This window comes from Dinoponera quadriceps, unplaced genomic scaffold, assembly GCF_001313825.1.
Source record: "Dinoponera quadriceps isolate SergipeBrazil2010 unplaced genomic scaffold, ASM131382v1 scaffold123, whole genome shotgun sequence".
Lineage (NCBI taxonomy): Eukaryota > Metazoa > Arthropoda > Insecta > Hymenoptera > Formicidae > Dinoponera > Dinoponera quadriceps.
Window position 1 is genome coordinate 180,193 of NW_014554239.1, and position 13,886 is coordinate 194,078.

At 47.5% G+C, this 13,886-nt stretch overlaps 1 protein-coding gene across 1 annotated transcript in view; it reads left to right on the forward strand.

Annotated features, from left to right (window-relative positions):
- Positions 1–436: 436 nt before the first annotated feature.
- LOC106748242 (uncharacterized protein KIAA1522-like) overlaps positions 437–13,886 on the forward strand; it is a 192,199-nt gene continuing 178,749 nt past the window's right edge. The window contains exons 1-2 of the mRNA XM_014626623.1: positions 437–727; positions 10,862–10,915. Of these exons, the coding sequence (XP_014482109.1) occupies positions 604–727; positions 10,862–10,915 (178 nt within the window). The 5' untranslated portion in view covers positions 437–603. The remainder of the gene's footprint in view (positions 728–10,861; positions 10,916–13,886) is intronic.

Consider the following 13,886-nt stretch of genomic DNA (forward strand, 5'->3'; position numbering starts at 1 on the left):
TGCGGCTGCCGCGCCGGCTGACATTTGAGAGAGGAAAAAGAAAGGAAAGAAGGCGAAAGAAAGGGAGAGAGAGAGAGAGAGAGAGAAGGAGAGAGCGAGGGAGAAAGAGAGAAAGAAACAAGGCTGCGGCTACGGAGAGGAGGAAGCAGCTCGTGGTGGTAGTAGGAGGAAGAGGAGGATGCAGGAGAAACGCGAGGAGAGAGAGAGAGCGGGTCGGCCGGGTCGAGGGATCGAGAGGGTCAGAGGTCACGGGTCGTACGGCATAGCCCTGACCTTCGACCTTATCCCCCTCCCAGGCCGCCTCGAGACCTCGTGCAGACCCCTACCAAGCGTACCTAGAGCCCCGACGACTCTACTCCGCGGTCGACTCGAGACTCTCGCGACGGACACGAGAGAGAGAGCGCGCCGGGCTGGAAAAATATACGAAGGAGGAAGAGCGCGCGCGAACGAAACTCGGCGAAGGCCGTTATATCGCGCTCCTCGCGAAATTTCCCGTGGTGGCGCGGCGGCGTAGTCGCTCGATCCCAGGTGCCTTCTCCTCCGCCTCGTGTGTTTGTTGCCTCGTTGTTGTTCGCGTGTGTGTCCGTCTCGCGAGTGCATCGGATGCGTGCGTGCGTCGCGTATCGAGCGCAGCGCGACGCAGCCGCGAACTATGACGCGACGAGCGGTGCTGCAGTCGTCGACTTTTTGAACGGGACGGCCGCTGATGCGCCGGGCAAAGTGTCGGGTAAATGACAACAAGGTTCCTACGAGCCTGGAATTTTTCTGGCGTCATTCACGAGCACAATCACTTTCGCAAGCGGTGTCTGCAGTGTGAATGTAGTAGTAATATAGAGTTTAAGTAGTATAACTTAAGCTTGAAGCCTTAACTTGTCGACTCCCATGCCGATTTTTCAGACGCGAGTTCCCAAGTGGGGCTGAACAAAGACGTGAACTCTGCAGAAAAGAATCCAGTATTCTGTTGGTAAAGTTTTCGAATGTAACATCCCCTTAAGCAGTGAGGAAATTGACCAGTCGATTGTTCTTAAGCCGTAAAGAGAATTAATCGATTGCGATGGTCAATTTACTTGCTGCTTATGTTTTTTTTTTTACACACCCCACTAGCTTTACGGGTGTCGAAGTGTCAGAGGCGGGAAACAATTGTCCTCGGACGGCGTAGCGAATAACAGCCTCGAGATACGGCTCATTCATCAACGACGACATCGCGCGGCCGTTGTTTCGCGCGTAAACGTCATTTCGCGCACGACGCTCGCGCTTTCAGCCGATAATATCTGAAGCTTTTAATTGTCACGCGTATCGCCTAATGTCACGGGTCGTCGCGGCGATGATAACGTCGCGTTCCGTCTCGTGCATTGTGCGCCGGGTTATCCCGCTGGCCATTAACAAGAATACTCTCCTTTTGACGCCGCGGCAATCGCCCGTAAATCGTCATTACTACACAATAACGGCGCGTAATATTCTCTCTCCCCTCCTCCCTCTTGGAAAATCATTATCACACATTACGGCCGGAGACAATGACGATAAATTATTCGGAGTGCTAGCAATAAACTCGTTTTATCGCGCGAGCGAGCGAAGGCGAGCGCGCGTAACCGAGATGGGAATGAAATCAACCGCACGATCATCATCGCGGAGACGCGCGCGGCGGAATGCACGATGAAGACTTCTCCGATCGATTCTTCGTATCGCGTGTACATCGCATTCGAGCGGGGCCGAACTCTTTTATTCTATGCAAAACGCGACCCACAGCGCGACTCGTTTCGATCCGTCAACCTTTTCGACATAAATCGAGACGCGCATTAAAGGCCAGGTCAAAGCTTTCACTCGACCTCGCGAACATACGTTCGTATCGCGCCCGGCCCGATTATAAACGCCGGCCGTGCTCGTTATCGTTTCCCTCTCATTCTCTTCCTCCCTCTGTCTCAGGGTCAGTGTCACGCGTTTAGTATCGATTCGCGTGGTCGCGTGATTAGTTACTCCGCCGCGTAAAGTCGCCTTTAACGGGCGTGCGATCCCATTCGCGGTTGTAAACGGCGAGCTTCTCGTCTCGTCATCGACGCAGGCTCGGGGTGCACGGCACTTTAATTATCCCGTGCTGTGCCGAGCGACGCCGCTGAATAATCGTAAATAAAGCGGGGAATGACGAGCGCAATCAAAGCCGCCTTTCCGGGGAATCGCGAGCGTCCCGCGAATCGCTTAATCACCCATAAACGAATCTTAAGTGACCGGCAAAAATTAACTCGTAATGACATAATTCCCCGCACGCGCGCCGGACGCCATTCGTATCGACGCCATTCTAATTATTATGCAATCATATCAAAAACTGGATACTTTGCAGATCAATCACTTTTCTTATTCGATGATCAATTCACAAGTAGAGAGCGCGAAGGATAACACGATATTTAGCAGTGCCAACTCTCTCTCTCTTTCTCTCCGTCGAATTTGCAAATACCGCCGTTAATGAAGAGGATCGCTATCACGCCTCGGTAGCTTCCTCGGTTTGCATTACAATCACGGAGTGAATCGTTCCCTTGATTACGCGGTGAGGTAGGTTCCGTATACATCTCATTCGCGCGTGGGTGCGTACGTGCGTAGGTATCCGTGGGTTACGCGCCGCGTATGACCTTACACCACGGTTCGTTAACGGGGATCGTCGTCTCCTTCTTCGTCCACCTCGCGTACGTCGCTGACCTGACGTGGGCGCGGGGCCACGCGTCGCTAATTACGAGCAATCAGACGCGGCCGGTGCCAGCTTTATGCAAATCTCACCGCAAAAGGGCAGCTGTAGGTAACGAATGACCCAATGAGACACGTGGATCGAAGATTTCGTTTCTGGAATTTTTTGTCTTCGCTGCAAAATCCACCTCCGATTGCTGCGCGAAAAGTCGTTAAAATTATAACATAATAATAATAATAATAATCATCATTTTCATACCCGAACAGAGAAAGAGATTTCTTTGAGTTTAATAAAATTTCTTGAAACAAATTTGTTTTTTTTAACAGAGCAAATAAATGTTTCATTTAACACATTCGTTGCAAACCACGAGTATACTCGTGGTTGATATATGAACCTCACAAGTACAAATATATTCGATTATCGACTTCTTATGCTAAGCACGAGTTAATCCATAGTATAAGTGCGTTATTTGGACCCTTGACTTGTGAATAAAGCGGATCTGGTAGCTTGGTGTAGCTTGGAACAAACTATGCCCGAGGAGCGTGGCAGCAAACGTGTTAACAGGATTGTTTGGTTTTTCCAATAACAAATATCTATGTCAAATAACATATTTGTTTTGTATTTTCATCCAGTCATCACAATGGCTGTCACAAGCAGTAAATTATTTGAAAGAAGCAACACTAAGCTGGAAATATATTAAAGAACTTCTTTATGTCAGTGGGACATTGTGTAATATGTAATGAAATAAATTTCTTTTTAATTATGTATTATGTAATATGTAATGAAATAATTTCTTTTTAAACCAAATATTATCTTCTCTAAATAATACTGTTTCCTACCAAACGACGTAGTTTACTCTGCTGAAACTACAACACTTTCATTCGAACGAAATGATATTTGATATTAAATCATGTTGTTTATATCAAACGTACCCGAGTCGAACAAACACTAAATCCGGAGAAACCCTTTTTCTCCGCGCACTATGTCCGTGAACTGTGTCTTACATATTTACTGTAATGTTATTTTAGAATATAAATCAGTGGTGGTGCTTCCCCGAAACGGTGGACATGATTTCGCCGTAGCGTCGGGACTCGCGAGGAGTTAACTTAATAAACTTGGCCGTTTGATTCCGCTAGATACGGCGGGGATGATTTATGACTCGCCTCGTTAGTTTTTGCCGCTGATCTCGCCGGAAACGTCGTGGCGAACATAATAACTGGAAAATTGTCGCGACACGTCATTATCCGCGCGCAGGTGCACGGAGAGAGGGGCCCCTCCGTCCGAGCGTACTTCATTTCCTGCTACGCGGAACGTTTCTTAACCCTGCGTTTATCTCGCGGTACCTGAAAGGTCTCGTTAGGTGAAACTCGCGTAGAAATTACACGTTACCCTCGCACCAATTACAGACCTCCTCAATCTCTCAATACGTAGGAAAATGTAAATTAGGTTTCAATGTGCGACTCCATCACCTCTCGTGAATTATCGCGTCGGCTGTAATTTGATTAATTCCAGGATGCTCCGGCACTCCGCGGGTCGTGGAAATTTCAAAAAAAATGTCTCCCGTGATAACCTGTGATCAGGAACGGATGACTTTTTTCGGGACCCGAAGGAAACCGATCATTTTCGCGAGATAGCGGAGAGAAAGTCTCTCTCTCTCTCCTTCCATGGCACGTTGCGTAATTGTAAAAAAATTGACGAATACATCTAACATCACTTGGCCTCTCAGGACGGTCGAAGCCCCCCGGAAGTTCGAGGTGCGTTATTTTCCATTCGGGGCTATCGGCGCTTTTGGCAACAATTTTTTGACGCGATGTATGCGCGCACGAAAGTACGTGCGGGCGCGCGAAACAGGAGAAACGCGAGAATCGGTATGCCTTCGTAGTTCTGGTTTTATCGAGGCAGCTCCTACCAACACCGCCTCTTTAACCTCCACCACCTCTTCGAGGTCCGCCCACAACGCGTGCTCGTTCATTCCCTTCGCTCCATCCCCGTGAACTCCCACGCCACGTGCTTGTTTCTCTCTCTCTCTCTCTCTCGTCTTTGGCCTTTCATCCGTTACGATACGGCGACGTTTCCTCTCTCGCGACGAAGCTTCAGTCCTCGATCCGTCTCCCCCTGACCTCGTGTGCATTACCGGGAATTGGTCTCGATGGAAATGGGCATAAATTTCAATTATCCGAGCGCTTGTCGGCTGAGAGGCCTTGAAAACTTATAATAATACTCGTGAACCAACGTACTCGCGACTGCTGGAACGTTCGTTGCATCGAAACATATTTTTATTTGAGAATTTCTTTCTTCAAACTAATAACTGTTTAAAACATTTCGTCAATAAAAACGACGAAAGAGTGATCAAAATATGAAAGGAAAAATGAAAGATACATAATGAGTTTTAATATTAATTTAATATTTAATATTATTATTTAATCAAAAGAATAAATTGGAAGGGCAAATAAGAGCTTCTGCACCGTTCTAATAATGCAACTGTAAAATATAACAAACACTAACAGTCTAGATTTGAAAAAATAATAAATTGATTCTTCAAATATACACTGTTAGTGTTTGTTATATTAAGAAAAGTTCACTATTAAACTACGCATACACTCATATTTGCCCTTTTAATTTATTCTTTTGACCGTCTAGAAAATCATCTCAACGACCTGGCATCCAAACTTATGAAAGAGAAACCAATTCGAAGATTGAATAGGAAAATCCCGCAAGATCTCGTTGAATAAACGCAATTATAGGGGAGCACCAATGGGTATGCAAGACTGTGATATAATGTCAACAATTTCGCTAAATGTCTCCTTTGATTTGACGATAACTCGCGACGATATGAGGAGAGAAAATTAAAAAAGAAATTATTCTTTTGAAAAATATAAAATTTCCGACACGAGACGAATATTGTCGGACATAATTATCGCGTGAAAACAGATATGGTATCCAATGATCTCCCTCGGGGAATATCCGAAAACTGTGGCACGTCGGTCCTCGCAATTGTCTCTCGCAAGAATCAATTAGGTAATTTCGCTTCTAACCGCCAACGGACGACCGCTGTTCGCTGCAACACGCGGCGATCCGCGACACGCCACAGTCGCGGCAAAAATTCGTCGGGTTCTCCCCGTGCCGCGGGGATTACGAGACGTAAACGCGTTCCGGTTAACGCGCGGAAAATTACCGGACAGTTTTGCGCGAATAGAACGCGAGAATACTCGGGCTTTACGATCGTCCGAGCTTAACACACAAATGCCGGCACGACCGGGGCGCCGTTCTCTCCTTTCGGGTCTCCTTTCTGCCGAGCTGATGAAACAGGGTGTCCTACACGCGTGCTTGCGTGCGTGACGCGAACGAAACCTCGAGACCTTATTTATTAACGGAGCCATGGGCGCGCACGCGCGAGCGGCGAAGGGCGGCTTTCGATCGCTCGCGATCGCTCCAATTCCTTTCGTTCTCGATTCCCAACTGTGCGAACGCGCACTTCTCCCGTGTGTGCGCAAACCCTCCTATCCGTCGTGAGTCACGCCGCGAAGGAAAATCCATTATCGCGAGCGAGCGAACGAGCGATCGTTCCCGCGATTGTTTCACGGTCGTATGAAGTTATGCGGGAGGGACGGACGCGTTCCTCCGCTCGTTTGTCCGTGCCCTCGACACGTTTCCCTTCACGCAGGAATTCGCGAGATCGATTCGGTCTAACCGTACTCCTTTCGCAAACCGAATCGCCTCTCGTCTCTCTCTCTCTCTCTTTCTCTCTTAGATATTGCGGCGTCAAACTTTGGAATGGATCACCTTCGACAATTCGAAATGCTCGCACTATAGGGGAACTTCAAACTGCTTACTATAATTTCTTATTGGAACGTGGAGCCTCTTACAATTTAGTTAGTAAGTTTTTCCTACCTTGACCTCAAATTGCAAACCAATTTCCTCTTTCTATTAACCCTCTAAGTAAAGTAAGGTGAGGTCAGATTGACCCCACGGCTTCGTTTATTTTATAGCGTGCACGCACTCTTTCTCTTCCTAAGGAGTGTTTCATTATTTACTTCTTTTTTACCCGTTACGTACATTGATTACCTGGAAATTGAACAGAACAGAGAAAAATCGGGTCCGACCTTACTTTCCTAGATATGTTGAAAATACGCTTCGTCATTAGAGGATTAAGATAACCTCCTACAAAATTAGTTTCATCCTTCCCAGTTATTCTGGTTCGTATCGTTATGTAGATTTCCACTTTGTCTCCGCTCTTCGTGTACGCTCATACTTCTTGATTATTATTTTTGACTTGTACTTTGATACCCGTCTTTATTTCTACTGTAATGTCATTTTATTTTCCCAATGTATTTTATTTTTAACGCTTCAGGGGTCTCCTTTCCCGGAACGCTCAGTAAATTACGCTCTATCTCTGGAGCGCGTTATGGCATTGCACATCGCGGCATTGCATTTCGTCATATCTCGAACGATAACCCGGTCGGTCGGTGAAAGCCCCCACCGGCCGAGGTCGGCTCCGAGCGATATGTCGAACTCTGGCCGGCCAACTTGCGCGAAATTGGATTATCTCATCCGAACCAATTACGCTCTTCAGGGAAATACCAGCCGGACGTAACGAGATTTATTGCTTTCCCCGTGTCATATCTTTGTATCGAGCAATTCATTTCTCCGCGCTAATCTCAACTCGATATAACTCTTTCGCGCGCTCTGTACTATTTTGATTTTCGTACGTGATATCTCCATCTCGGGCCTCCGTATCTGCCGTAGCTATCTGCGGCTTTAATTTCGGCCCATGCGTCCGGTGCGTTCTCGCGTGTCCTCCTCGCGAGATCTACGCCGGGCATCACCGGCGGAGACCGCCGGCGCGTCGTGCGAGATATTACGGTTACGGCGTGTTTTATGATCCGCGGGTAAGTGCAGGAGGCACCCGCGTTCCTTTCCTAGCGGCGAAGTGGCAAAACCATCGTGATAAAGGAACGCAGGCGGTGTGTCTTAAGCCAGGAACCGCCGGTGCCGCCAATGGTACCTGCGGCCCCCGAAGCGCTGCTCGAACGGTTCCGCCGCGAGGGAAATCTGCGCTGGCTTTTTCCTTTTCGTCGGCCAGCCAGGCAGGCAGGCGAGCGAGCGGGCGAACGTGCCAGGCCGCACCTAGCCTAGAGATAGTTTCATCGCGGCATAAAACAGTAATCTATGGCCTCTCGCGTATATGCTCTCTCGCCGCGTAAGAACGAGCGGAATCCCGGCTGCTGACGCGAGCGACGGCCTTTCCAGGCCGCGCGGATGATTATGCGCTCGTCCCGCCGTGTCGGCGACGAGAAGTATGACGGCGGAAAAAGCGCGAAAATGATCTACGCCACGGTAGCGATAGTCGGTGAAATCGCGCCGTCGTCGTCGGCCGAATCCCTGAAACCATTGTTATTTCGGAAAATCGGACTAGATCTCAGTTGGATCCCGAGAAATTTTCCACGCGGATAATTTTGCGTTTTAGAAAAAAAAAACTCAATATTCGTGCGATTTTTTCAAGAGGCAGAGCTTCTCTTTGTTTTGATGTAATAATAAAAAACCGCTTGTAGGGTAGAGTATATCGATCGTCTCTCGAAAACTCGAGTACGTCGGCGTTTCCATCGAAGCGACTCGCCGGCCGAGTTCGCTTGCTGAGAAATGTCTGCGAACGTCTCACGATGTTTCCGTGTGCGTCGATTTCGTCTGCGGAATATCGAATAACGGGAAATCGATATCGGCACAGGCTGATAAACACTGCATCTTTGATGAACACGTTCAGCCCCGACTGGAGTTTCAATATTTCGCCAAGCCGTTACGGAGATAGAAGAGGAACGCTCACTGGTTTCTACCGATTCTAATGGAACGATAAGATCCGATGAGATTATCACGCAGGTCAGAAAGAAAACGAGAAATCGGAACTCGCTCGCGTCGCACCGAGTTTCGATTTGCGGGCGTGCGAGTCGCGAGGAGAAATTAATCGCTCGGTGAAAAGTATTCTAACGGTTTGTCTCTGCCGCCCTCAGGGGTCGCTTGTTCCCTCTCGGTTCGAGAAGAAAAGAGGAGCACACATACACACATACACGCTTAACCGGAAGAACGAGAACTCGGGACGCCTCTCGAGGTCCATTAGTGAAGCGCGAGACGCGCTTTTAAAGTTACACAACGGCCCTTCCATCGACACCACGTAAGCGTGCGTATTACGCCGCGCGCGTTTGTACGACTGTTTGTCGATTTTATCGCGCGTGCGCGACACACCGAGAAAAGTGCTCGCGACCGTAGGAAGCCGCGGCGGCGGATGTCCTGCTGCGAGGCTTCCTCGTTCCCGAAGGATTCGACGCAGCGGCGCGCAGCATCCGCCGCGGCGGAAGCGACTCGCTTTGATAGGCGTAACGTCCAATTAAACGACGACTCGGCGCAGGCAGGGCCGGAGAGTACCGGGGAAGGGGGGGGGAGGAGGGACAGCGCGCATTTATCGCTGATTATATTCATTTAATTATCTCGTTACGGCCGCGCAAAGCTGCGCTTGCATGAAGCGCGGGTGCGCGTAACAGGACGAACGGTATATAACCGTACAGTTGCCGCGAAAGGAAAGGCGCACTAGCGTAACGAGCCGGCTCAAACCGAACGCCTCAGCGTTTATCTCGTAATAATTACAAATTAATTCTACAGTAGTCGCGCGGACGACCAGTGTCATCCATACGCGCCAAAATGCATTTTTCGAAAAAAAAAAACTGAAAAATATTTATTTCGAATCCTCGTGTATTTGCCGGTTTGGAACTGCTCTCATCCGCGGAACATTGAAAATAACTTGCGCCCAGGAACTCGTTGTTTTCTCGGCGGGACAGAGTGCAATAAGACCACCACGATGTCGTGTGAAAAATACACAAACTGGGCTTGTCCGGAACATTGCAGAAGTGTATGTGATATTCGCTTAGAAAATAATGATTAGATTATTTATTTATCGTATTTTAGCTTAAAGATGTATTGCTCATAAATCTAAATAATGAAAAATAATAGCATTTTCCTATTTATAATATGATATGTATATATGTCTACCTCAATATCGTTTCAAATTAACATTTATTATTTACGTGATGAAATGTATAGGAACGTAATTTTGTTTGATAAATACTAAATTTGTGATTACAATTATATAAATTTAGAAATGACCTTCTTGACATGCCACTGGGAAATATCGCACTAATGAATAACACATCTGTAAACAGATCGTTTTTAAAACAATGTTGATCACCTCGTAATTTGTTCTTAATTTGTTTATTCTTAAATTGAGAAAAAGACGCCAAATTTATCTTCGTTTTGTCTGAAATAAGATCTTTTATAATCGTTTTCATATAAATAAATATTATTTTCTAAAGAAATTTTTTAGTTGAAGATGGCAATTTAAAATGTCACTTGTCATCCACGCGACCACTCGTATTGCATTTAGATGCGCGACTACTTCAGAGGGTTAATAACGGTAAAATATTTTCCGTAACAAAGTCCAACGCGATAAATAGTTTCGTCCATCGTCGCGATATATCCGCCCGTTAATTGCTGGGTTATCGAATCACTCTCTGAATTGTTCGATTCTTCGAAGAATCACAACTTGCCCGGTCCATTATGGCGCGTGTTTGTCGTCCTGCGTATGTTTGTTTACTTTCCCTAGGCACGTAAACGGGATAATTACACGGAATGCCATGTCTCGCGTCTCTTTTTCCCCTTTTCCGCTCTTCGCCCGGCGATAGTCATCCGCGACGACTATCTCCCAGTGTGTGCGCCCGGTATACTCGTGCACGTTCTCTCGCTCGCTCGCGTCGCTCCTTTCTCTGATTTATCGGTGTATTTCTAATCAAGGACCGCGCGATCGGTGGAAGCTGTATTAGTTAACCTTGTCAGATAGATGGGTAGGTACCTCCTGGCTGGCTGTGCATGCTAAGTAGCCGCTTCGTGGGTGGTGTTCCAGACTACCGTCTAGCACTCGCGGAGCGCGCGGTATTCGTCGATCGATCGATCGATACGCATTCCGCTCGCCCTTCAAAGGGAGCTCGCGGCCGATTATCGTACGGGGGAAATGCGAAAAATTAGATTCCACGGAGTCGGAGCGAGCGAAAATCCGAACCGACAAAGTTTGATGAATCGAAAGGTCACGAGATTTGAAAACGTCTCGGCAGATTATCTGACGTTGTGTCTCGTTTGCGCTTTCAGGGTCCGAGAGGAACGGCTACTCCGACAGTGGTGGACCTTTCCCGTATCATTTCGGTGAGTTTGACATTGATTTGCTGTTCTGTAATTATTCTGTAGAAATTTGTACGGACCGTTGCTTGGAACGTGCGAAATATATTAAATTTAACATAAAATTTTTTATTGTAAATTGCAGTCATATAAATATTGTTTCAAATATTTTATAAGTTTACGTATTTGCAAATATATCGTCAAGTTTAATCATAAGCATCGAATTTATTTAAAATATATTCCGAATTCTAACGAGAGTTTAGTATTGTATATATTTATATATACTTATATGTACTTCAATCAAGAATATTAAATTAAAACAAACTTCGGTTTGCTTGTTCAAATTAATCGAAGTTAATATTTCTTTAATAAAATTTATAGTATTCTCGAAAAGCGAAGAAATTCTTCTTTCGACGTCATAATACATTTTTCTCAAATTAGCGAGTAAGTTTTAAAACTATAATCGAGGAGACATTCTTCATAGGACTATTATTTAAGAAAGAAGGTAAGTAAACTCTCTCTCTCTTGAGTCCTGTTACCCGTATCCGGGCGTGGTGACCTCTCTCGAAGTAAACTACGCGATCGCTTTTCTTAACAGTAGAATAGTATTTTCTCTGTGTGGCTTCTGTGTGTGCGTGTGTGTCATCGACACGTGCTTTCTTCCGTGATGCGTACGTCGCGATACTAAGTAGCCGGGTATAAGCGCGGTAGGCGCGGTACGGGCAAAGTAATATAATAACGGCCGTTTGGCGGATGTCGGAAGTTGAAATCATCGGCCGTCGATTCGCGCGCGATTATGCGGGGGTCGAGTGGAGTTAACTCCACCGGCGGCGCGCGGAGCATATATCGTGCGTACCTATCGGGGCGAGGTCGGCGAGAGCTACGTGCGTAGCGAAGCGATTAGGGCTTAACGATTATTCGCGCGGTCCCGCGGTGAAGTTAACCGGTCGTAGAAGTAATAACGCCGGACAATCTGGTCCGGCAATCAATGGGCGCGTGTTTATGTAAATTGAACGAGCCGGGACACGAACCGCGGCGCGCGCGCGCGCAGCCGACTTTTCCTGTATGGTTGCACCCTGGGCGCTGCAAGGGGTTGCTTGGTAGATGAGTTTTAGTAACTGGTAGGGAAACGGGTAAGATAAGATAGAGGGAGAGAAAAAGAAAGAGAGAGAGAGAGAGAGAGGCGTCGTAGGCGCACGCAAACGTCTTCAGCCGGGAGATTACGCGATAGATTTTCCGGTTCGTGCTATTTTAAATTACGCCCATCCATTTCCCGGTATCGATGCGTACAAGTGCCTTGGATCAGCGAGGCGACATCGTAAACGTCTACGTGTACCTTCTTGCGTGATGAAATACGCGCGATAACTTCTTCGTCGAACGAGACGCTTCGAATTCGGGACGCGCGAAAAATGCCGAATTCGCGTCGCGCGCTTGAAACACGGCGGTGAAACAAGCGGTTAAAGCGTGCGCATGCGCGTGTGACAGATGGGCAATTAGGCCCAGCGAACGCTGACTACCTGGTGATGCAGCAGCAGCCGGCGCGATTGAAAAACGCGCTTCCAGTGTTAGCGAGTAGCTGACAATCCGTTAGTTATAACTCTTCCCTCGATCGACGATTACTTCTGGTAAATTGCCCGAGGAGGAGGGGGAAGGGGCGAGCGAACGGGCCCCTCGCGAGACGGAGGGCAGCGTGTTTGCGCTGCGACGCTGCGAATGTAAAGTAGAATAATTGTAGTCATTATTTTGTTAAACAAGGTTTTGCCAACGCCATTCTCTCCTCTGCTTTTCGTACCGATAAACGCGACGCTATAAAATTTTTAGTACGCACGAGCGACCGTTATTGGTGCGCCTCTATGGGTTCGCTGCTTTAAGGCCGTTCGAGCCGGGTCGTTAACGACAGAAAATTGCAGCACTCGTGGCATTTGTTTGTCGTATCTGCCGCCGAGGCTCGCGCGTCTTGTGTTTGCCGTGCTGCCATGTCCATTTAGTTCCCAACGCATTGTAGGAGCACTCGCGTACAAGGTAATAATAGGTATTCGCCGAGTTCGCGTGGAAATTGCGCGGCTACCTTTCTCGTCGCCTATTCGGATTCGCGTCGAAGCTCGCTGAAATTTCGATACTGTGACGAATTCGAGAAAATGTCGCCGCGATAATGTCATTCGCGGCCGCGTCACCTTGGATTTTCAAGGAACAAAAGTATCCGACTGATACAGAGGAAAAGCATGAAAAACGAGATATCATTTTGTTTTCGAGCTCTAAAGCCTCGTTATATATTGAGTTATCCAAAGATGAGCCCGGGAAGATAGGAGTGAGCGTTATTTTTTTGCTTAAATGGTTTTAGTTATTCGCAGCATTTGACAAAAGTGCCACTTTTGGTCGCTATTTTCACGTCTGAGAAGTCATTTTTTGTCACCTTTTCTGCCAAGAAGCAGCCACTATCTTACTTTTTTGTTCCCACTGACTGGATAGCAACGTTGATTTACCACACCTGTCAGTTTTCACGCTTTCCTCTTAATAATGTCTACCTTTATTACTCAAGAGGTGTAGTGAAAAATTAGCGAGCGATAACACGAATGATACATTCCCTTATCGCGGGAGCGTTTCTCGATGAAACGTTGAAAGGTCGACCGGCATTTTTTCGCGGCTTCTCGCTTCGACCGCCATGCAGCGTCGCCCTCCGTTTCATCGTAGCACGACGATTCGAAGCTGATCCCGAGAGTCTAATTTAATCGACCCCGCTTCTCTTTCGTTCGCCGCGAAAGGCCAGAATCGAGTTCGCGGAGTCGGGCGACGCGCGTTCCGACGAGCCGTGGCGAGGTCGTACGCGGCGACGTAATCGTACCGGCAGACGGAATGGAATAGCACGGTCGTTCGTCGAATGGGGAGCCGCGCCGAGGCCGATCAATTATGCCGGTCGATTCCAGGCCACGAAATGTCAAGGCTCCACCTCGATGGAATTCTAACCCAGCCTCATCCTCCGCAACGGCGCGCCGTATGC